Genomic DNA, 23545 nt, shown 5'->3' on the forward strand with positions numbered 1-23545 from the left:
AGGAAGAATTTAGAATCTTTGCCGTTATTTTGCCGAACTAGATTAGCCTTTAGCTCTTGAATTGAATCACTCTTGGATTATCATTTATGCTTGAATGCGTCCAAATTATTGAAGAACCCACTGATTTGAAAATGAAGATGAATTTCTACGAAAATTGATTATCCAATATTGTATTTCGTGCTACCATTCTGACCATTGACGACACTTAAAATAGTCAAGATCTTTTAGTTCTTGAGTCTGTTGCACCTTGTAAGCGTGTTAATACAAGTCTTTATTTATAATAAGACGACGAGTTGAAGTTGACTGTTTTTCAGCCAGACTATCTTAAACTGCATGCTTTGAATTTTCGACAATTTTCACAAGTCATAAAAATGACGAAGTTATTATTCCCATTTGACTTTCTTGTTCGCTCATTGCATCCAAATTTTTGCCAAGAAAGACGTAGGATTTGCAGTTATAGTATTTGAGGACATCAAACAATATCAGTAATTCTAGTTCCATACTTGGCCAGTTTTTGGGGAATGCAAGAATATGAATGCCCTTATTATGATTACACACAGTGCGAGTAATTAGGAAGGCAGGATAAGATTTGAAAGGACATACCGAGGCAAATTGGTTTTGAATGCTTGCAAATTGTAATGAGTGGGAAATATTGAGGCTGGTAAAGCATTCCACATTCGTATAGTACGACTAAAAAAAGAATCTCTGTACTTTAGAGTACGACTGAAATTGGGGTCAACGGTAAACTGATGGGCATTCCTAAAAGAACGAGTATTACGGTTGAATTGTTTGAGGGGAGGAATGCAACTGACTATTTCATTAGAGCATTCCTTATGGAAGTAGCGATAAAATAATGAGAGACATGAAACCTTACGACGGTGCTCGAGATGTGCAAAATTTTCAGTTAGACAACGGTCATCTATCATTTTTAGAGCTCTCTTTTGAATTATGTCCAGAAGACTCAAATGGTTTAAAGAAGCACCTACCGAAATATGAGAATTGTACTCAAGTTTCGGAGGAATATTGGCTTTATAAATTATAGCCAAATCAGAAGGGGTAAAAAACGTCTTGCATCGTCGGAGAAAACCTAAACACTTAGCAGCATTTTTGGAGATGTCAAATATATGATCACTCCACAACAAATGGTTTGTAATGCACATACCTAGGACTGATAGCTGTTCAGTCTCCTCGACGCAAGTACCACTCATAGATAGTGGCATTTCGGGAGGGTTACGTCTTTGCGACTGAAGACAGCATTGAGTTCTCGAAGCATTAAATTCCACACTGGTTTTGATTCCCCATTGTACAATGCTATCAAGATCAGAATTGAATGAGCTTATCCTGCGCTGCCGTTGAAGTTCCACATCCGAAGAACAAGGATGAGAAATTTAAAACGAATATGAAAATCTGATGGTACTGTCATCAGCGAAACAATTTAGTGGGTTAGAAGTTCCAGACAAAAGATCATTTACAAAAATAAGGAAGAGCGTCGGAGACAAAATGGAGCCCTGAGGCACACCAGCCTTTATTTTGTTTATATCAGATTTTAACCCGACCAATACTAGTTGAATTAAACGGTCCGAAAGGTAATTTCTAACACAACGAAGAAAGAATTCTTCAATACCAAATGCACTCACTTTCGATAAGAGAACTTAGTGCCAAACTCTATCAAATGCCTTTGAAATATCGAGTGCAATAATCTTACTTTCTCCAAGACGATGTAAAGATTTGTTCCACTGTTCTGTGAGATAAATTATGAGATCACCAGTGGACCTTCTGCAACGAAAGACATACTGTCGGTCATTAAAAAGCTTGCGTTCTTCAAGCAATTTCTTAAGCGGAAAATTGATCAGTGTTTCCATGACCTTGGAAAGAAGGGATGTAAGTGCAGTTGAACAATAGTTACATGGTGAGCTTAAGAGTCAATATATTTAACACTTTTTTATCTCTGGGATAAATGTGTCAATCAAATGAAATGCAAATCTTTAATACAAACAAATTTGGTTTTTGGGTTGTATGGATTTGAAACTCTGGGCCAAACCTTGTACATTTTAAAAATGCTTTTAAAGTACTCTAATTGTTGACCTTCCTTATAAAAGATGTGCAAAGAGATATTTATTTAGCTTATCCTTGATAAGGAAACATATAAAATTACTTTTAGGCGGGGAATAGACATGACATACAACGAAATCACCTTAGCCAAATGTACGACTCAGTGTGAAGAGTGTTTTATGAGCCTTACCTGACTACTGTTAAAAAAAATGTTTTTCAGGACGTACAAACAATCACGGGTAGTACCCATGGCGTGTTGGTTAGTGCGTTGGACTGTCATGCAAGGGGTCTTGGGTTCTATCCCTGCCTATGACAACTTAATTTAAAAAAAAAAATAATTTTCGCTGTCACTGCTTCTTGCGAGGAATTGACAAATCCTTCAAGAGTAAATCTTGTCATGAAAAAGTGTTTTCTCAAATTAGCCTCTCGGTTTCGGCTTAAAATTGTAGGTCCCTTCCATTTTTGACAACAGTACTCGCATACAGGAATGATGGAGAGTTGTAAGTCACTAGGCCCTGGTAAAGATAAGATCTGCGTCCCAATATTTTGTATCATTTTTCTCCAAATAAATTTGTGCAGGGATATTTTTTTGTAAAGAAATTCATAAGCTTAAAATATTTTTGCGGCCTAAAGTTAATCAACAATTGGTATAAAATCGAGTGAGAAAAACTGTTTAATAAGCAACTTTTCATATAGATACAAGTTCTTTATCATGAAAGCTGAAAAACGGGACAACTTTCTGTATTAGAATTGCATGAGCTACAATATGTAAGCCGATCTTTTTTTTCAGAAAAGAACCTATATTTTGCAAGGAGTTTGCATAAATGTGCATTTGACTACTTTTGACGCTTTTTACTTCGTTCAAAAACAAGAGGGAGTGCTAATTAATACAAAATTTAGCTTTTCAACAAAATTTTTGAAAATTGACAGAGATACAACATCTCTCAAACATCGTGAAAAAAATCTAAAAATTGGCTCCTTATTGACATTGAGGTAAAATTAAAACCGTTTGTAATGCGATTGCACCCTCTATGCATTAAATTTTAAAGAGATTTTTAAATACTATTTTTATAAAATTTTGAAAAACTTGAATAGTTGAAATCTTCGACCATTTAAATTTGTCTTGCTGTTCAATCCCAACGTTTAATGCTTATCGTCAATTTCTTGTTAGCTTATCTATTTTTTCTATATTGCCCTCCCGGCCTCCTTCCAGCTGCTGATGATGGTTCTTTCATAACAAAAAAAAATCTTTAGAAAAATATTATCAAAATACGATTTATTTGATAGCGTATATAAAAATTTTTCAGTCCTTATTTTGCAATCTTAAATAGTAAAGGAGATGGGGCCAAAACAAATTATATATTTTCTATCCATCCACAGATATTCTCCTCCTCGTATCTATCAGCAAGCAATTTCAACATAAAACGATTCCTTTGTCAGAATAACGAACTATAGGAAGCTCTCAAAGCCTTATTCGGATCTTTTGCTCCCCCACCCCCAACCCCCATGAAGCACACACACCCACTCCACTTAACCACCATCATCCGCTTCTCATTTTCCTTTTCAATTTATATATCTACAAAAAATAGCCAATAGCAACAATAACTATAAAAAATAAAAAGAAGAAGATGAAGATGAAATAAAAATACAAAGAGGACCGAAGAAAAATCCTAGAAAAATTCCAAATTGTCGCAATAAATAAATTAATTGATTTAACACGTGACTGTACTTCAAAGTCTCCTTTTGTGGAGGGCAGATCGCCATCAGCATCGGAGAGAGGGTGTGCATCTGCAGAGAAGCTTTATGGTATTCAGACATCAGTGTGTGTTGGCCTTATGGTTGTGATGTGCTATGCGGAAACGGATGTGGATATGGGGGTTGTTGATGCTATATAGCGGTCTCAGCAACACGCACCATGTGATGGGAAAATACATTATACGAGCGAGATATTGTTTGTTTTCTTTAAGTGTTTTTCTTTTTTGGTTCACTGTATCCAGGGTCATGGGTGTCACATTTAAAATGATCATTGAAGCGAATAAGGAAAATCTCTTATGGCTCTGATAGGAAGCAAGCTTTAGTCAGAACCAGAAGTACTCCCTTTTCATCCCGCGCGTTGAGGAAATTCCTTCAAATGGAAACATTTTGGTAGGGAAAGCGAAATAGAAAACGAAGATATAGCAGGGGAAAGGTTAATTTATATCTTTCTAATGCGCTACCGTTTCCTTTGTGCATGTTTCACTAGGTTTCTAAGATCGATGACAGTAGGTAAGGTGGTATTCAGTGGATTGTGATGCTAAAGCGCACTCTAATATTTTTCTTTATTAAAGTTCCTCGCAATTGCCAAGGTAATAAAACCTTCGTATAGTTTGGGATGGGAGGTTGTAAAGAAAGGATTTATTCTCGTTTCCTTTTGACAAAAAGTTGCTGGGATGCTACCTACACTCAAAACTTCCTATGTCCGTCTGTCAAGTTTTCTAAGACTGTAACAAAATATTATTTACAATATTTGGTGTGAGATAAATAACTTTGAAGCCAATAACTTTCCTTGCTTTCATAATTTCTCATCTCTAAAGTAGTTTTTTGGGCCTAGATTATGACAAAGTTGAGTGCAGATTACTCTGTGGTTAGAGCCGACTGCATCTTAAATGTACTTCTCCCTAAGCTTCTAGTCAACGAAGGCAATAATCTCGTACAGTTTACCCCTCCATTCATTGAGATTTTCAACATGCAGGTTCAGTTCGATACCACGATTGCGCGAGCTCCTTCCATTCCTCATACCAACTGAGACTTCGGTTGATTACGTGCTTTCTTTGGAAGTCTAGAAATTTTATAACATAGTCTACCTGACTTTTCAGCGTCTGAATAAAAAGTGGTTAACGACCAATTTCTACGTAGTTTGGTGTGTCGGACGTTAGGTGAAATATCCTTTTGATAAAAAATCTCAGCAACTTTTCTACGCAATCGTATTGTTTGTAACCCCATACTTGCGATGCATAAAATAGTACTGATTCCGACACTGCTTCAAATACACGAAACTTACAGCTATGCCCAATACTTTTGTTGGCAAAACACTTTTTCCATGTAACTCCAATCGCACTCTTGGCCTAAGATAGTTTTTCATTAAGATGTTTTTCCATACTTAAGTTTTTTTTATAAAAAATACTCCTAGGTATTCTAACTCATTTACGACCTCAATAGGTATTGAATTAAAGAACCATCTTTCATTCTGACTATTTCTTCCACCTCCATTTCTGAAGATAAGTATTTTCCATTTGTTAAGGTTCACTTGGAGTTTTCACGTAGTACAGTACCTATATAGTTGGTTGATCATCAACTGAAGCGTTTGTGGTACTGTCAGCGTAGAAAAGAGCCTTTATAGTGGTCCCCCGTAAACTCAACTCCTCCAGAAATATAATCTGTTAAATCTTCTATAAAAACTGCGAATAGAAGAGGGATCAGCGTGCAGCTGTCGAACACCTGAATCCGTTTAAAACCATACGAAAATTCCTCTCCATTCCAAACAGCTGCCTTTGTTTCGTTATACAGATTTTGTAAGACTTTTCCAAACTTTGAAGACATCCCCAGTGCAAAGAGTTTGTAGATAAGCGCTCGCCTATCCACAGCGTCAAAAGCTGCTTTAAAATCTACGAAAAAAGCTGTACAGTTTTTTCCCGTTTTGAAGAAAAGTTTCGGCGATACTTTTTAGCACAAAGATGTGATCGATCGTAGACACTCGTTAGTCTTGTCGAGCTGAAGCTACGAAAGCCTTAATCAACGGCTTTTCCGAAATAAAAGACGCTCTAACCAGCATATCTTCCAATAAAGAGCAAAAAGTCTTCGTGAGGAATGCAGCAAAGCATCTTCTACAGAAAATGTTTGTTGCAACATTTTATAACGACATCTTAAAGCGTTCCACGGTACAAACGAGATGTAGCAAGAACCGAAAATGATTCTTGAATCAGCAATGCGTGCACTAGAATCATTGAAATTATTGTGGAATCCAAACGAAGAGATTTTGATAAATACGAGGAAGCAGCAAATTCTAGAAAATTAAAATTCAGGGCTACATTCCCAAACCTCAAAATTGCATTGAGAATGTATTTGGTTTTGATGGTAACAAATTGCAATGGAGAGCGCTCATTTTCAAAAATGAAAATTATAAAAAATAGGCTTCGAAGCACGATGATTTAAAACCGTGTATCGAAGCTTTCTACCATGAGCATTGAAAGCGATTTACTCCGAGAACTGGATTTCCACGAAATCACCAACGATTTTTTGGCGAAAAAATATCGAAAGGTTCCATTCGTTAACCCTAAAATTTTATTTCAGATAATTCTTTTTTCTATGTGTTTTTGACCAATACTAAATGAATCTACTTGGTTTTACAATAAATTAGTTATTGAAAAACTCGAGTAAAAAAATGGGTTACTTTATTTTGAAAATGATTCGGCGCGAGGAGGCCTTCGTTTCTTTATTACCCCGAGGCCTCTGGACCTCTAATTACTGCCCATTTCACACGCACGCCCATCTTCCTAAAAAGCTTTTATTTTGGCTTTAGAGAAATGTCAAAATTTTCAATTTGACAAATCGGACCCATTACAATAATTTCCTATCTGAAGTTACCTAGTTTCAAGAACACATTGAATTTTTTTTAAATTTACTGAAAATGTTTTGAAAATTTTACCGTCAGAGTTTGTAAAATTAAATAATTTCTATGTCGTCGTGAAGTTCCTTTTTTTTGACAAACTGTTGTTAAAATTAAAGTTTTTCGGACAAGGTAATGTCAATAGTCAAAACAATGTTAGTGTTTCAATACCAACATATTCGCGCATTAGGTTTAAATTAAATAAATTGGGTGGCGCAACAGTCCGCTGTGAACCAGGGCCTAGTGACTTACAACTCTCAACCATTCCTGTGTGCGAGTACTGTTGTCAGGAATGGAAGGGATCTACAATTTTAGGCTGAATCCGAACGGCTAATTTGAGAAAGCACTTTTTCATGAGAAGATTTACTCTTGAAGGATTAGTCAATTCCTCGCTTAGGTTTAAAGTCCTTTTAAATTCAGTTAAAAACTGTTTTATTTTTATTTTGTATAATTAACGGGCACTCAATGGATTATTATTACCCTTTAGAAGTTGAAAGTTTAAACCCACTGCAAGCTTTAAAAAAATACGGAAAGATTAAAGAAGAGAAACCGATGTACATTGGTCTTATAGTTTAAAATATCAAAATAATAGGGAAAAACAGAATTGGATAAAGCATTCCACATTCTCGATGTGTGGTTGAAAAAAGAACCTCTATACTTGACAGTACTTGCAAAATTAAGCTCAAGCAAACTGATTTGCATTCCTAGAAGAACGAGTATTAAGGCCTACCTTAATAAACAGCATTAAGGCTTAAGAAGAGTGATTTTTAAAAAGTCTAAACGTTTTTTGGAACGACGAGCTGTACGGCCTGTACAGCGATGACGTAGACTTAGCCAAAAGGGTAAAAGTCCAACGTCTAAGATGGCTGGGTCACAGTAGAACGCATGGAAACCAATGCTCCAGCAACCAATGCATCCACGCCCACAAGATAGCGTAGTAGAGGAAGGCCGCGAATCAGGTGGCACGCACAAGTTGAAAGTGACCTCACCCAACTTGGGTGAGCGAAACTAGAGACATTTAGCTAGGGACAGAGCTATATGGAGAGGTTTGTTTTGTGACATTCGAAAATACCATATATTCTTCAGAGGCTGATTCAAAGGGCTGAAGGCTGGACTTATATGCCTGTTTTCGTGAAGTGAACTTGACGAACATAATTTTCATAATTTTCATACTTTTCCAATGTTTTTTATTCGAAGCAGGATTGTTGAAATTCTTACGTATACAAAGTTGTAAGAACTTTACTTAGGAACCTCCGAACTATGACAGTTGTTGATGGCGTCCATATTGTTGAATCTTTATATGTTAAAACACCATAGAATACGAGTTGCAAATGATATTTTTTTGTGTAAGTCTCTTACGTGATATGGGGCCATAAAACTACTACGAAAAGTGGCAGAGGCGAAATTCGTGTTGCCGTGAAAAAAAACCAAGCGAAATAAGGTAAAATTATTGTTTCACTTTTGTAAAGCCAATTTCCAACAGTTGGTCTTATAATTCTTAAACAAACTGAAATGAAGCCAAATTGATTTTATTTTACTTTGCAAAGAAACCTTTCAACTACCTCAAATCCTCTAGTGTGTCTAACCACAATTGTTGAAGGGGGTAGCATGCCCCCTTATATCACTTGTTCTTATTTCACGGCAGTGAAATTTGTCCAATGTCTTGGGCTTTTAACTTTTCAAAATTCACTTGGCTTTAAAGCTGAAGGTTACCGATCATTTCTGAATCAATAATAAAATTACCCTTAAATTCATTGTTTTCATGTTCAGTGGTAATGACAATTTCTGGTGCATGAGTTTAGGGTTGAAGCTAAGGTTGGGTATGTTCTAAGAAAAGTTACGCCTTTTAACAAGATCTCTCAATCTACATAAAAAAGGGTACAACGCAAAAAAGTCTCTGTATATTGTGGACATGCGTTAGAGCCACCAACATCAGTCCCACTAATTTGAAAACGTGGTTTACCAGACCAATTTATTTTGCCTTGAGCTGGATGATATCAACATAAATGATTTTCAAGATGAAGAAAAAAGCATTGCGTTGCACAAAGCTTGCGCCATATTTTAAACTCTGTATTGGCGGCTATGGGAAGGTATCGCAATGATTTCGACGTGTGGAATTTTCTGAACTTGACGGTCCAATCAATTAAGCCACACATCATAGTGGTTCATAAGGCCAACATACCCCATACCCTATGTCAATATCAACTTGATTTATACCTGTATCCTGTATTAGCGGACAATAAAACGATGTTATGTAAAGTACGTAATGACCTTGATACAAAATAATATGATAAAGTTATGTTTGTATTTAATTTTTAAAAAGGAGTTTAAAGAACAGACCCTGTAATTTCTGTAATTCAAAGTCCATACAAATAATAAATGAATTATTATGAAATTTATCTACAACTTCTTAAACAACTTTAACAAATTAAACAAGGTTCAAACTAATTTAAAACCTTAATAATAATGTTCCTCACTTTAAGCATTAACGACGATTGTAGATCTGGCTTCTTCCTTATCGATTCCTACCATACCGCACCACTCACCAGTCACCACCTCAGCAGGCACGACACAGACATAGGCTAGACCAATCTTTTTGAACAACCTCAATGACAAGCCGGTCTCATACCGTACCGTAAATATATATACGAAAGAGTATCTGTAATTCCTGCAGTTGGGTCTTCCAACTTTTCACAGAAGTCCCGGAAATGGAAACCTAATTTCATGGCACCTAACCGAATTCTGTCATTCTTTCCACAAATGCAATGAACTTTTCAGGCATTTCCCCCCTAAAAATTCACTCAAGTTTGACGTGACACCTTTATCCTTCTGCAGGTGCTGCTAGGTACTTTTCTATATACCTGTAGCTATATACTGGACTTTTTGTACTCATAGAACGTAGAGTTATCTATTTTTACCTAGATTTTGGTTCGGATCACATCTACGAGTACCTAAATATATCTAGGAATAGGTGTATACGTTCTGGTGGCTAGCGATGGCTGGTTGGCTGCCTGAATGCATGGATGGCTTGGTAACTGGTGTTGGCAGAACTAAGTATTGCTTATGCTGGCTTATCGAGCTGACTATAAAATGAGCAAAATATTGAATGCAATGTCCTGATATGCAAATGCAATCGGACAAGTTGTGTATTTGCCAACAAAGGCAACTTTTTGCCATTCGTCCTGTCTGATGTCTGTATATGCATAGTGAAGTTATAGGTAAAAGGTACTGTACCTCGCTCGTACCTACTGTGCCATCATCATGAGAGGGAGGCGAACATCCTGTCCTGATGCCGTATATTTGGAACTCTCGAAATATTTTCGGAACGAACGGAAACAAGTTGGTTTCGTCTCACATTGTTGGCGTTTCACAATAAGCCAAAAGGTTTGGCTGAGAGAAGGGAAGAGAAAAGCAGAGGAGACAGAGCAGAGCAAAGAAGTGAAGTCGACTATTTTTCGGTTGTTCTGACGACACTCTGTAAAGAGATATTCCAAAAATGTGAGTCTAAAGTTGGGATAAAGGGTTGGGCTGGGAAGGGAAGGGAAGGGAGGGGAGACATGAGATGTGGCAAGGTTTCGGATCATGGGTCTTTAAATAAAAATTTCAGCTTCACAGTTCCTGATGTCATCCCTGTTTCAAAAAGAGTGAGAGGCAGGAATACAGATAAGAAGAGTGAGGGTGACAGTGAGAGTGAAGAGGTGACAGCGCTGTAGTGGATTCGTATATATATTTATGTACATAAAGTGATAATAGTTGTGTATAGGTGAATTTTTTAACTTACCCTTGGGCTGTGTAACAGCGGTATCCGATTGGCAAATTGGGCGATGGTTGTTGTTGCCGTTTTCCACGTTAACGTATCCACCAGAGAGTGCTCCGTTACACCAGGACATGTTATGGTGACATTCTTTCCAGCTTCGGCTATTACCTTCTCCGTTGGGATGTTTGTCACGTCTGAAGGAGCATGGAAATGTACCAAGAAAAAAAAGAAAACACGAAGCAAATGGTTAGATTTGTGTTTTATTATATGTTCGACAAAAAAAAGCAAATAGTTAAGAAGAATATGGAAGGATATGGAAGGATATGTCACTCCCACAAGGTTTAGAAATAAAATTCAACGTTCCCACACACAAAACCACAATTTTGTTTGAAAGGTTTATGTCGCAGAATATTGAGGACTATTACCCATACTTGTCATTTTCGAAAATCGGAAGGAAATAAAAGTGAAAAAAATTACATGTTTTGATAATATTTTGGATCATTTTTTTTTTTTACACAGAAGTTTGGTTTGAGTAAAGTATAAATATATTAGGGTTAAAAGTTGAAGTTTTTAAATCTTTTTTAAATTTTATATTAATTTTTGATATTAATACTCCAAGAGAACCGACTTTAGTTAAAAAGGAGTTAATGTTAATGTTAATGTTAATGTTAATGTTAATGTTAATGTTAATGTTAATGTTAATGTTAATGTTAATGTTAATGTTAATGTTAATGTTAATGTTAATGTTAATGTTAATGTTAATGTTAATGTTAATGTTAATGTTAATGTTAATGTTAATGTTAATGTTAATGTTAATGTTAATGTTAATGTTAATGTTAATGTTAATGTTAATGTTAATGTTAATGTTAATGTTAATGTTAATGTTAATGTTAATGTTAATGTTAATGTTAATGTTAATGTTAATGTTAATGTTAATGTTAATGTTAATGTTAATGTTAATGTTAATGTTAATGTTAATGTTAATGTTAATGTTAATGTTAATGTTAATGTTAATGTTAATGTTAATGTTAATGTTAATGTTAATGTTAATGTTAATGTTAATGTTAATGTTAATGTTAATGTTAATGTTAATGTTAATGTTAATGTTAATGTTAATGTTAATGTTAATGTTAATGTTAATGTTAATGTTAATGTTAATGTTAATGTTAATGTTAATGTTAATGTTAATGTTAATGTTAATGTTAATGTTAATGTTAATGTTAATGTTAATGTTAATGTTAATGTTAATGTTAATGTTAATGTTAATGTTAATGTTAATGTTAATGTTAATGTTAATGTTAATGTTAATGTTAATGTTAATGTTAATGTTAATGTTAATGTTAATGTTAATGTTAATGTTAATGTTAATGTTAATGTTAATGTTAATGTTAATGTTAATGTTAATGTTAATGTTAATGTTAATGTTAATGTTAATGTTAATGTTAATGTTAATGTTAATGTTAATGTTAATGTTAATGTTAATGTTAATGTTAATGTTAGTGGATGAATTAAAAAAATTACTCTAAAACCATCAAGTTTGAAGGCAATCTCAAAAAGTCCAACGTGATTTTTATCACGTTCAATTTTGACAGATTATCACTTTGGAGTTTTTGTTGCAGAATGAGCTCTCGTACTCGAGAGGTCTTTAGTACCTTTATATGACATATAAATAGAAAGGATGGTTGCATTCCACATTCGCGTTGTACGGGCGGAGAACGAATCTCATCATTTGAAAAAATGACTAAATTTGAGCTCGAGGTTTGAAGTGATGAAAATGAATTAACAATGAAATCGTATTTTTTTGTATAATAAGTGCACACTCAAAGGGATAATACTGCCCTTATTATGTAGACACAGGGCGAGCACTATGAAAGGAAGAATATGTGAATGGAAAATGTTGTGGTTTTGAATTCCTGGCTGGCAAAGAAGACAGAGTGTGGCAAGGCATTCCACATTCCCGTAGTACGGCTTAAGAACAAATCTCTGTACTTGACAGTACGACTGAAGTTGGGCTCCAGGGTATATTGATGAGCATTCCTAGAAGCGCGAGTATAACGGTTGAACTTTTTAAGGGGAGGAATGCAACTGGCTATTTCTCTAGAGCATAAACCATTAAAATAACGGTAAAAGAGGGTGAGAAAATAAACATTTCGACGTAAATAATCTCATGATGGTAATATCACCAATCAATCTAAATGATCTACGTCCAATACTATCCAAGAGGCTTAAAAAAGTTGCAGGAGCACGAGCCCATGGAGACGATAGTTATACTCAAGCTTTGGACGTATATAAGTCTTTTAGATAACAGCCAGATCAGAAGGGGTGAAATATTTCTTGCATCGCCTAAGGAAACCCAAACACCTTGCGGCATTTTTGGCGACATAGCGTATGTGATCTTTCCACAAGAGGTGGTTGGTGACACACATACCGAGAATATCAAGGTGTTCAGTCTCATTGATGAAAGTGCCATCCATGGATAATGGCAAATGGGGTATATCTCGCTTTAACAATACAAGACAGCATTGGGTTTTCGAAGCATTTAATTCCACGCAGTTTTTTAATTCCCATTGAACAATGCTGTTTAGGTCGGAATTTAATGAGCTTATCATATTTTGTCGTTGCAGTTCCACATCCGAAGAAGAGGGATGTAAGCCTGAAAACGAATATGAAAAGCTAAGAGTACTATCGTCAGCGAAACAATGTAGTGGATTAGATGTTGCAGACAGAAGGTCATTAATAAAAATGAAAAAGAGTGTTGGAGATAAAACAGAGCCCTGGGGCACACCAGCATTTATTTTATGGTTTTCAGACTTGAATCCATCCAAAACTTCTTCTATTGAACGATCCGAAAGGTAATTACTAATCCAATGGAGCAGGGATTCATGCAAACCGAAAGCACGCCTTTTTTGATAAAAGAGCCATGCCAAACCCTATCAAATGCTTTTGAAATATCAAGTGCAATAATCTTACTTTCTCCGAAACTATGTAAGAATTTGTTCCACTGTTCGGTGAGATGAACCATGAGATCACCAGTGGACCTATTGCTGCGAAAGCCGTATTGCCGGCCATTAAGAAGCTTTCGATCTTTGAGATACTTCTTGAGCTGATAATTAATCAGCGTTTCCATGACCTTGGAAAGAAGGGACGTAAGTGCAATCGGTCGGTAGTTAGAGGGTGAGGAAGATTCGTCTTTTTGGGAATAGGCTGGACAAATGCCGTTTTTCATCTGCTCGGACCGAGACCTTAGGAGTAGGACAGATGAAAAAAGCTTACGCAGTCTTCAGAAAAATAGCGGGGATACCATCGGGACCAGCGGATTTATGTGTGTTAAGATCTCTTAGGATGCTTGCCACAGTACGAGTGCGAAAAAAGATTTGCCGCAAAGAAACATTAACTCGCTCAGGTACAGACGGAGTAATAACACTCACTGGAGATTAGCTTTCTCTTAAAAGCTAACAAAAGGAGTGTCATTGACAACGAGCCTAGGAACCGAAGAAGGCCTTCCTGGCTTGTTTGAACTTTTTCCGACTTTAATCAGTACGGTTCTGTTACGGTACAATTTAAACAAACTGTAGAAGAAATTGACAAGGGGTGGTTCAATTTTAGGGCCTATGTTGATTTTGAATAAAACACAAATTATTTAGGTCATTTTCTTTTATTATAATAATATTGGTATGGTTCAACTTTGTATGGAACAAAACATCTTCTGTTACCTTGGCAGCACATATAAGTTCCGTGGTCCTAAGCTGAGGCACTATTGAAGATCTTTGCCGTTAATGTGCCGAATTATCTCATCCCTTGAATTATCACTATTGCTGGTTTATGGATGCATGTGCGCCTTTTATTTCAAATAACCCCAAAGAAAGAAGTTCTATAATGTTAAATCACATGATCTTGGCGACCATTTAACATCGCCAAAACGTGAGAAAACCAGGCCATTTAAACAGTTGCACAAAAGAGTCATTGTTTCGTTAGCTGTGTGGCAAGTGTAAACTTTCAGGTGGAAACCACATATCGTCCAAATCCATATCTTCCATTGCGGGCCTTTCAAAGTTCCTTATCATCTCACAGTAGCAAACACCATTCACACTAACTGCCTGATCGGCCACATTTTGAAAATAATGATGCCACCAGCCCATAAACCAATCCAAACATCATGGATTATCATTCACCCAACTGAGGTGAAAATTTGCCTCATCACTGAAGATAATTTACTTCAAAAATGATCATCGACTGTTCTGACCACCGACAAGGCTTGAATTGATCAAGAGGTCCTAGTTCTTGAATCTTGCACCTTGTAATCGTGCAAATGCAAGTCTTTGTGCATAGTGTTTATCAACGATGTAGGTGAGACGTGCAACTGTTGGGCATGGCGACAAGTTGAGGTGGACGGCTCTTCAGCCACCCTATAGAGAACAGTAGCAATATTTTCTGCATTACAAGCTGTATGAGCATTCCCTGGTATTTTCTCATCTTATACAGATCCTGTTTACCCAAATTTTTGCTTGATTTTATTGATTGTACATTTCATGGCTTACATTTCTTTAATAAGCCTGATTAACTTTAACATGTTCCTCGATTGTGTTTCTTTTCATGGTTAAAATTAAGTTTGTCTGAAATTAAGAAATTTCAGATGAAATGCAGAGAAAAACTTGTCGTTTAAGAGAAAGCTCTTTGCGTTTTTTTGTGGACCTAAAAGCTGCATTTGATACGGTGGACAGAAGCGTACTTTTTTATAAATTGTACAATATAGGTCTATCAAGAAAATTTGGCAACTTGATTGAAAAATTGTATGAAAAACAACTTCTGCTGTTTGGGAAGGTAAAAAACTGTCAAGTTTTTTTTGGAACGGTTACAGGTCTGAAACAAGGATGCAATTTAAGTCCGCACGCATTCATAATGTTTATAGACGACTTTTATGTGGCGAATTTGGGGAATCCTTATTAAAGTTTTGATGTATGGAGATGATTTGGTGCTCCTTGCGGTAACAACAGAACGTTTACAGCGAATGATTAATCAGCTGAAAAAATACTGTGATGAATGGAGGCTGAATGTAAACATAATAAATCCAAAACGATGGTGTTTAGAAAAGGAGGTGGGTGCTACGCCAGGAATGAGAAGTGGTTTTTTGATGGACAGCAATTAGAAACAGTAAAGTCATATAAATACTTGGGGATAAATATTTGCTGCAACATAAACATGGAACAACACTTTCAGGAGGAGCTATCTTTATCAGCTAAAAGTGCCGCATAGAAAAACTGTCTAGAAGATAAACATATATCGATGAGAATCAAATACTAATTATTCCAGGCAGTTTCCAAATCAATAAAGCTATATGGAGCTTAAGTGTGGGAATACATATTATACGATACAGTAGAAAAACTGCTCCGATTTTTCTTAAAGCGAGTTTTCAAGCTTCCACAATCCTCACCAAACCATATGCTATTTGTTGAAACAGAAATCTCACCACTATTCATAGAAACATTGCGACTTCATTTCAACTTTATTGCGAAAGCTATGGTACTGGACGGAGAAAGGTTGACCAAACGAATAACAAGTTACGTGATAAAGAAGAGTATATTGTTTTATGAACATTGAAAAGCACTCGCAGAAATCGCTGGTCACACTTTAAGGATTACTATGGATAATAATCATCAATGGAAGGAAGAGTTCGATAATTCAATTAAAACGGTGGATGACAAAATGCGAGCGGAAAGCATTGAAAAAGCACTAATTTCAACCCATCGCAAAATATTTTCCAGCTTAAACCATAATCTTTGGGAAAACAACTATTTTATTGAAAAATATTCAACTGACACAATATCTATTGTTATTAAGGCCAGAGGAGAAATTATGGACCTTATAACTTTATACCCCGCAGAGCAGATTTGCAAATTTTCTGCACTATTTGTAATATGCGTGAAAGGGAAAACATTTATCACTTCCTGGGTAGATGTCCTGTCTTAAAAGTGTCCAGGATTCATTTTTTTGGGAAACTAGAACTGGAGGAACCAGAAAAATTGCACAGCAATAATTGAAGAAAATTTGTAACATACCTTTAACAATACTTTATTTTGTACATTTTGTTAAAATCAGGCAGACGGCTTTTATAGTCATGTTTTAAAATTAAAGAATAATACTTTTTTGTAAACTTAAATTTGAAAAATAAAGAATAAATCTATCTATCTATCTATCTATCTATCTATTGGAAGTTATTAAAAACACGAAACAAATATTAATTTTAATACGTAGGCATTTTCCTTTTAAAAAAAACTATAGCATCCCACTTACTTCTCTTCAAATGTCAGCTCGTCTCTTAATTAAGGAGACTTCTAGCTTAGTTTTTAGGACGTGTAAGGTTCAAAGTCGAAATATTTTCAAAGTTAGGAAATTTGTTTGTCTAGTTTTCCTGGATTAAATGTATGTCCATCTCATCCCTCATTCACATAAATGAACTTGGCTACGGTTTGTATTTCGTAAATATTAGTACAAAGTTTGATTTATCGAAAATTTAGATGTTTCAGGGAATTCCAATCATTCCATATTGAAACCATCAAAGAACTTTTTTAATTTTTTGAACAATTATACACGAGACGATGGAATGATCAAAGTAAACTGTCGTATTTTTATTTCAAATCATATCGGCTTTCCAATCATGTTACTTTTCAAAACAAAATTAAAAACCTCGGTATAAGGATTTACCAAAAAAAAAAGTCATTCATATTTACTGATGAAAACTTCAACCAATTGTTTTTTCCTTGAAAAAGCAAACAACACATTAATATAAATCCCCGAATAAATAACAAAAGTCAAGCTCAAAAACAAAGCCAAAAGGGTTGACTTAAAAGCATTGTCAAACGAAATTCGCAATAAAAAAGGACAAATTCCTAGAAATTGAAATTTTTTGAAAGTCGCCTCGTAAAACAATAAAAACAAAACGAAACTATTTTATTTCACTTCCTTTTTTTTTCATTTTGCGAACAGTTTTCAATTTAATTTCAATTAATGTGAAACATTTTTCATGTTTTAACTGAATATTTTCCGCGAAATGATTTGTTGTATTTGTTTTTGGAAAAGTCCCTTATTTTTACTTTTGCTTTGCTTTCCTTTGTTTTGTTTTTTATTTGGTGTTGTAGAGGATATTGCAATAATAATTCAAAACGACCGACAACGAGCTATAAAGTCCTTTTTTTAACCAAAATCTATTCTCGGGATATCACTGGATGTACTTTAAATGATTAAAAACAGAAAAAGGACGAACACAACTGTCAGCGGTTGCATTAGCTGTGTAGCAGGCGTAATCATGGGATAATAGGTTTTTTCCTTCTTCATGAAGCAAACAAAAAAAGACACAAGGATATGAAGTGAGATTTGAATAAAATTGCGTCACACAAGGGTGACAATGCAAATTAAACGCCACCGCGCCGCGTAGTCGTCGTGTCGGTCGGCCGTGCGGCTTTGCCCAAAATCCAAAGGACCTCGTGAATTATCATCGATGCGAGAAACACACCAATTGCCCATTCTGGTTGTATGATGAGAGTTAGAATGGCAAACGGCACCGATGGCGAGTATTGGCGTATTGGACGGGAAAGAGGATAACGTTCGGGGGTGTGGTGCACACAAACGCGAGAAAGCAAATGACTTTTTTCTACCATCTATCTATTCTTTTTTTGATAAAGCAAAATTAGATTTATCAGACTTTCAACTAAATTGGACAGGATATGGCGAACTGGATGCCAGAATATTACGCTAACTGAATGCGCCTAAAAGATTGGGTTGAGCATCATCTATCTAGTTGGGTGTTGGGTGATTTTGAAGGACGAAGCAGTAGCGGCAACTTCGTCGGTATTCAAGCGCAAAGTCAAGAATGCCCTTTTCGATCGAATTGTTCCACTCGTTTTATTACTTTCTGCGATTGCCTTGACGTTAAATAAAAGAACTCACGAGTTGACTGGTGGGGAGTGGAAGGATAATCCTATGTTCCTGTGGGATGATGTCATGTAGTTCGGTATCATTGGGTGGGTGGGATGTTTCTTTTTTTCATTTGTGTTTTCATTTTTATTTTTTGCCTGACCGAAATTTATGGGCGATTTGGTTGGAAGCGTATGAGTGAAATTTATATCCATCCTGGGAAAATGACAAAAGGGATTATTTTTTCCTATGCATGAGTTTTGTGTGTGTGTGTTTTTTTGTGTTGTGTATGTTGCTTTTAAGCTTTGTGGTTATAACACAAGGATCTAAATGAGTAGATAATTGAGAGGAAGTATAAAAATGGGAGATGGGAGTATTACAGACTTGACAATAGGATGTAGAAGACAAATCATCATTCTTGAAGATTAAGATGGAAGAGAGACTATTAATTAGTAAAGTTGTATTAATTACGATTTACGATAGTCTCTATGAGCTAATAAATAATCATTTTGAATGGTCTTTTAGAGAGGTTAATTTGAGATTAATATTTTGTTAAGATAATTATTTATATTCATACAAATTAGAAGGGATATAAAAACTTACAAAAGTCTCCTCCCAAACTTCCAAAAGGATAAACTAAGTTCCATATCAGAAGAAGTAATAGGAAAGGATAGTGGGTGGATTTAACAAACAAAATTTTTATAAAGGACTTAAAAGCTATGTTCTCACAAAAAATTAAGGAAACTAATTATTTAAAATAAATATATTTTGTTTTCTTGGAAATAGAAATGAATATTTCAAATGTTGAAATTATGTGTAAAATATCAAAGAAGACTGAAAAGCTTTCTGCTTTTATTGAATATTGAAATCAGATTTATTTTTAAATAGGGTATACTCATAGTCTTTGGATAGAAGGAGATTATCAGGCACAGTTACATTTTAACAATGTTGTCTATGTGCTTGGGGTTTATTTTCTACTCTTAAAGTTTAATTTCAAAGAAAAAACAACTAAAAATTCTCGTTACATTAATCATCCACTTTTTGTAGAACGATTATGTGATTAAAATTTTCCGAGAATAGGCAAATCATTCACAACTGCTTCTTTTACGGAAGCCCAAATTAAGACAGAGTATCAACTTTTCGTGAATTTGATGCTTTGTCTGATTCAATCCAAAGAATTGTTTCGTCCTATCATCGCACTGAAACTTTTGTTACGAGCGATTTCAATGTACAAAATTCTTCATGGCTTCAACATTCGGGCCAGTCAACACCTGAAGGAGTGTGTGCTGAGATCTTCGCTCAATTAAACCACCTTACTCCGCTGGTCAACGAGACCACTCGAATATCGGACGTCGTATGTGGAGTAGAAAACACTCTTGACTTGTTTCTTAGCTCTGACCCTGGTGAGTACACTATTACCATTGTGTCATATCAGCAAATTTCTCGTGTAAAAACTCTCCAGTTAAAGAAAGGGCTCCCAAGATAACCGTTTCGCAATAAGGGAAAGCCAACTGGGACGGTCTCAATAATCACTTCAGGATCTTTAACTGGTCACATTGCTTCCTCGATAGTGACGTTGATGCCAGTGCTGATAAATTGACAAGGTTAATTCTCCTGGGAGTGAGAACTTTTATACCGAACAGGGTTAAAAGTATCAGATAAAAGGAAAACGCATGGTTTGATGCGAGCTGTAAAGAGGTTATTGGGGTCAATGAGGTAAGTTTCCGTTGCTTAAAAGCCAACCGAACTGAAGATAGACGGAAAAAGTTCAAACAAGTCATTAAGGCCTGAAACGCCCATATTCGACGGACCAAATTTTTACATGACCAACAATTACGGCAAAAAATACTGAATGTCCCAAAGGCAGTAAATATTTTTGGTCATTTGTAATGACTTCCTCTTCCTCGGTTCCTACTCTCGTTGTGAATGACACTCTATTTGTAAGGTCTTTAGAGAAATCAAATCTCTTTGCTAGGCAGTTCGCTGTCAATACAACGCTGCCAGTGAGTGTTATGACTTCGCCTGTACTTGAGCGAGTTAATGTTTCTATGTTTTTCTTTTTTCGAACTCGTACTGTAGCGGGAGTCCTAAAAGATCTTAACATACATAAATCTGCTGGTCTGGATGGTATCCCCGTTATTGTTCTGAAGAGGTGCTCTTCATCACTGGAAAAACCACAGCGTAAGCTTTTTTATCTGTTCTACTCCTCAGGTCTCGATCCAAGCGGATAGAAAACCGCATTTGTCCAACCTATTCCCAAAAAAGGCGAATCTCCCTCACAGTCTAATTACCAACCGATTGCACTTACGTCCCTTCCTTCCAAGGTCATGGAAACGCTGATTAATTATCAGCTCAAGAAATATCGTGAAGATCGAAAGCTTCTTTATGACCGACAGTATGGCCTTCGTAGCAATAGGTCCACTGGTGATCTCATCGTTCATCTCACCGAAAAGTGGAGCAAATCTTTACATCGATTTGGAGAAAGTAAGATTATTGCACTTGATATTTCAAAAGCATTTGATAGGGTTTGGCATCAAGCTCTCTTATCTAAAATGCGTGCTTTCGGTTTGCATGAATCCCTTCTCCACTGGATTAGTAATTACCTTTCGGATCGTTCAATAGAAGAAGTATTGGATGGATTCAAGTCTGAAAACCATAAAATAAATGCTGGTGTGCCCCAGGGCTCTGTTTTATCCCCAACACTCTTTCTCGTTTTTATTAATGATCTTCTGTCTGCAACATCTAATCCAATACATTGTTACGCTGACGATAGTACTCTTAGCTTTTCATATTCGTTTTCAGGCTCACATCCCTCTTCTTCGGATTTGGAACTGCAACGACAAAACATGATAAGCTCATTAAATTCCCAACCTAAACAGCATTGTTCGATGGGGATTTAAAAACCGCGTGGAATTTAATGCTTCGAAAACCCAATCCTGTCTTGTATCGTTTAAGCGAGATATACTCCAATTGCCATTATCCATGGATGGCACTTGCATCAATGAGACTGAACACCTCGATATTCTCGGTGTGTGTGTCACCAACCACCTCTTGTGGAATGATCACATACGCTATGTCACCAAAAATGCCGCAAGGTGTTTGGGTTTCCTTAGACGTTGCAAGAAATATTTCACCCCTTCTGATCTGGCTTTTATCTACAAGACTTACATACGTCCAAGGCTTGAGTATAACTCCCATATCTGGGCTGGTGCTCCTGCAACTTACTTTAGCCTCTTGGACAGTATTGAACGTAGAGCATTTAGACTGATTGGTGATATTACCATCATAAGATCATTTACGTCACTTGAACATCGTCGAAATGTTACTTGTCTCACCCTGTTTTTACCGTTATTTTAATGGTTTATGCTCTAGAGAAATAGCCAGTTGCATTCCTTCCCCTTAAAAAGTTCAACCGTAATACTCGCGCTTCTAGGAATGCTCATCAATATACCCTCGAGCCCATCTTCGGTCGTATTGTCAAATACAGAGGTTCGTTCTTTAGCCGTACTACACGAATATGGAATGCCTTACCACACTCTGTCTTTCCTAGTCATTGCAATATTCAGGAATTCAAAATCAATGTGCACCTTCGTCTCCTTTTAAACCCTCTCTCTTCTTCCTACGTCTCCCTTTAAACCCTCTCTCTTCTTCCTAGTGCTCACACTGTGCTTCTGCATAATAAGGGTGGTAATATCCCCTTGAGCGTGTGTTTCTGTTTATTATAAAAAAAAGCCTTACAATTTTTTGTTTAAGACTTACTTAATACACTTATATTTCTTATAACGCTATAAAAAAAAAAACTTAAAAAGAGCTCTGTATCTTGAAAATCAGACGAAGAAATTACGGTAAAAAAAATAATCACGAATTTTATTGAAAAATAGCTACTCAAATAAATTCATATGAAGCGTGTTTTTTGGAATATAAAAAAAATGTAATATCTCAAAATCCTAAACTAAATAAATATCTTAATTTTCAAGTCGGATTTGAATTAAAGCCAAAACTTACTCCTGAAACAACAAAAGAAATAAATTATTGCAAAAATGTTTATTTCCTTACACGATGTGAATTAACTGAATCACGAAGTATTTCTCATAAAATGTCCTTTTCATATAAAAAAATATTGAAATTTTCATGAATCACCCTGTGTTTCTGTGTACTCATTTTAAACATTAATTTTCATATCTGTACTTTTGTATATTTTTATCTGAATTGAAAAGAAAAAAAAAGACGAACATAGTAACTGTAACGAAACAATTCAAATTTGATTGCTTTTGATGTGCAATGTTCATCTATACATTCACATAAAATTTTTGATTGTGTTGTTATATTCGAAATCAAATTAGTGCAAATTGAAGTCGATAGGTGGACAATTGAATTTTTTATTTTATGTTTTTTTTTGGTCCAATATTTTTTGACACAGTAGCTTTTTGTAGTAGTTTTGAATGCATTGATGATAAATTAAAGTGAATAACTATTTTATTACTTTTTTTTTTGTTAAAAAAATCAACAAGGTCCTTGTTATGTAGTATGTATGTATATTTTTCAGGGGTGTACAATTTTTGTATAATATTATATATAGTTTGGAAATATGAATGCAAAATCGAATTGGATTGAAAAGAAATTGTGTATCAGGTAAATTGTTGATTAAATTTTGCACACAGTAGAATATAACTACTGTACAAGGATACACTTTACACGAACATGAAAAATATACATTTTTATTTATTTTAAATTTAATTTTTAATTTTGACAAAAATATTACAAAATTAAAAAATCTCTTTTTTGAACATGATCCGCCAATAAAATATTCTCATTTTATTTATTTTTGCATAAATGTTAGAATTTTGTATCTCATTTTATTTATTTTTGCATAAATGTTAGAATTTTGTATCCTAAAATTAATTGTGTTTAGGTTGTTATGAAATCAAAATATATGTTCATATAAACCACAAAGAGGATTACTTAACGATATAATTGGAAATGTTGATGTCAATAAATGAATGACATTTTAACCAACTATTTTTTATATAATTTATTTAATTTTGCGGAAGGGTATTTTTTGTATTGAATTTTAGCAATAGTTTTTAGGCTATTAAGGCTTTTTGGTTTGAAAACACAATTTTTTGTTCATAAATTTAAAATAAGAAGACACTAAAATGGAAAAATGGTTTTTGAAAAAA

The 23545-nt window shown here is 35.2% G+C and overlaps 1 protein-coding gene across 3 annotated transcripts in view; it reads right to left on the reverse strand.

Moving 5' to 3' along the window:
* Nucleotides 1–23545, reverse strand: part of LOC129938749 (tyrosine-protein phosphatase 99A) — a 771051-nt gene that overhangs the window by 477709 nt on the left and 269797 nt on the right. For all 3 annotated transcript variants that reach the window (XM_056046478.1, XM_056046480.1, XM_056046477.1), the window contains exon 2: nucleotides 10479–10648. In XM_056046478.1, the coding sequence (XP_055902453.1) occupies nucleotides 10479–10648 (170 nt within the window). The remainder of the gene's footprint in view (nucleotides 1–10478; nucleotides 10649–23545) is intronic.

The sequence above is a fragment of the Eupeodes corollae genome, chromosome 1, assembly GCF_945859685.1.
Source record: "Eupeodes corollae chromosome 1, idEupCoro1.1, whole genome shotgun sequence".
Taxonomy (NCBI): domain Eukaryota; kingdom Metazoa; phylum Arthropoda; class Insecta; order Diptera; family Syrphidae; genus Eupeodes; species Eupeodes corollae.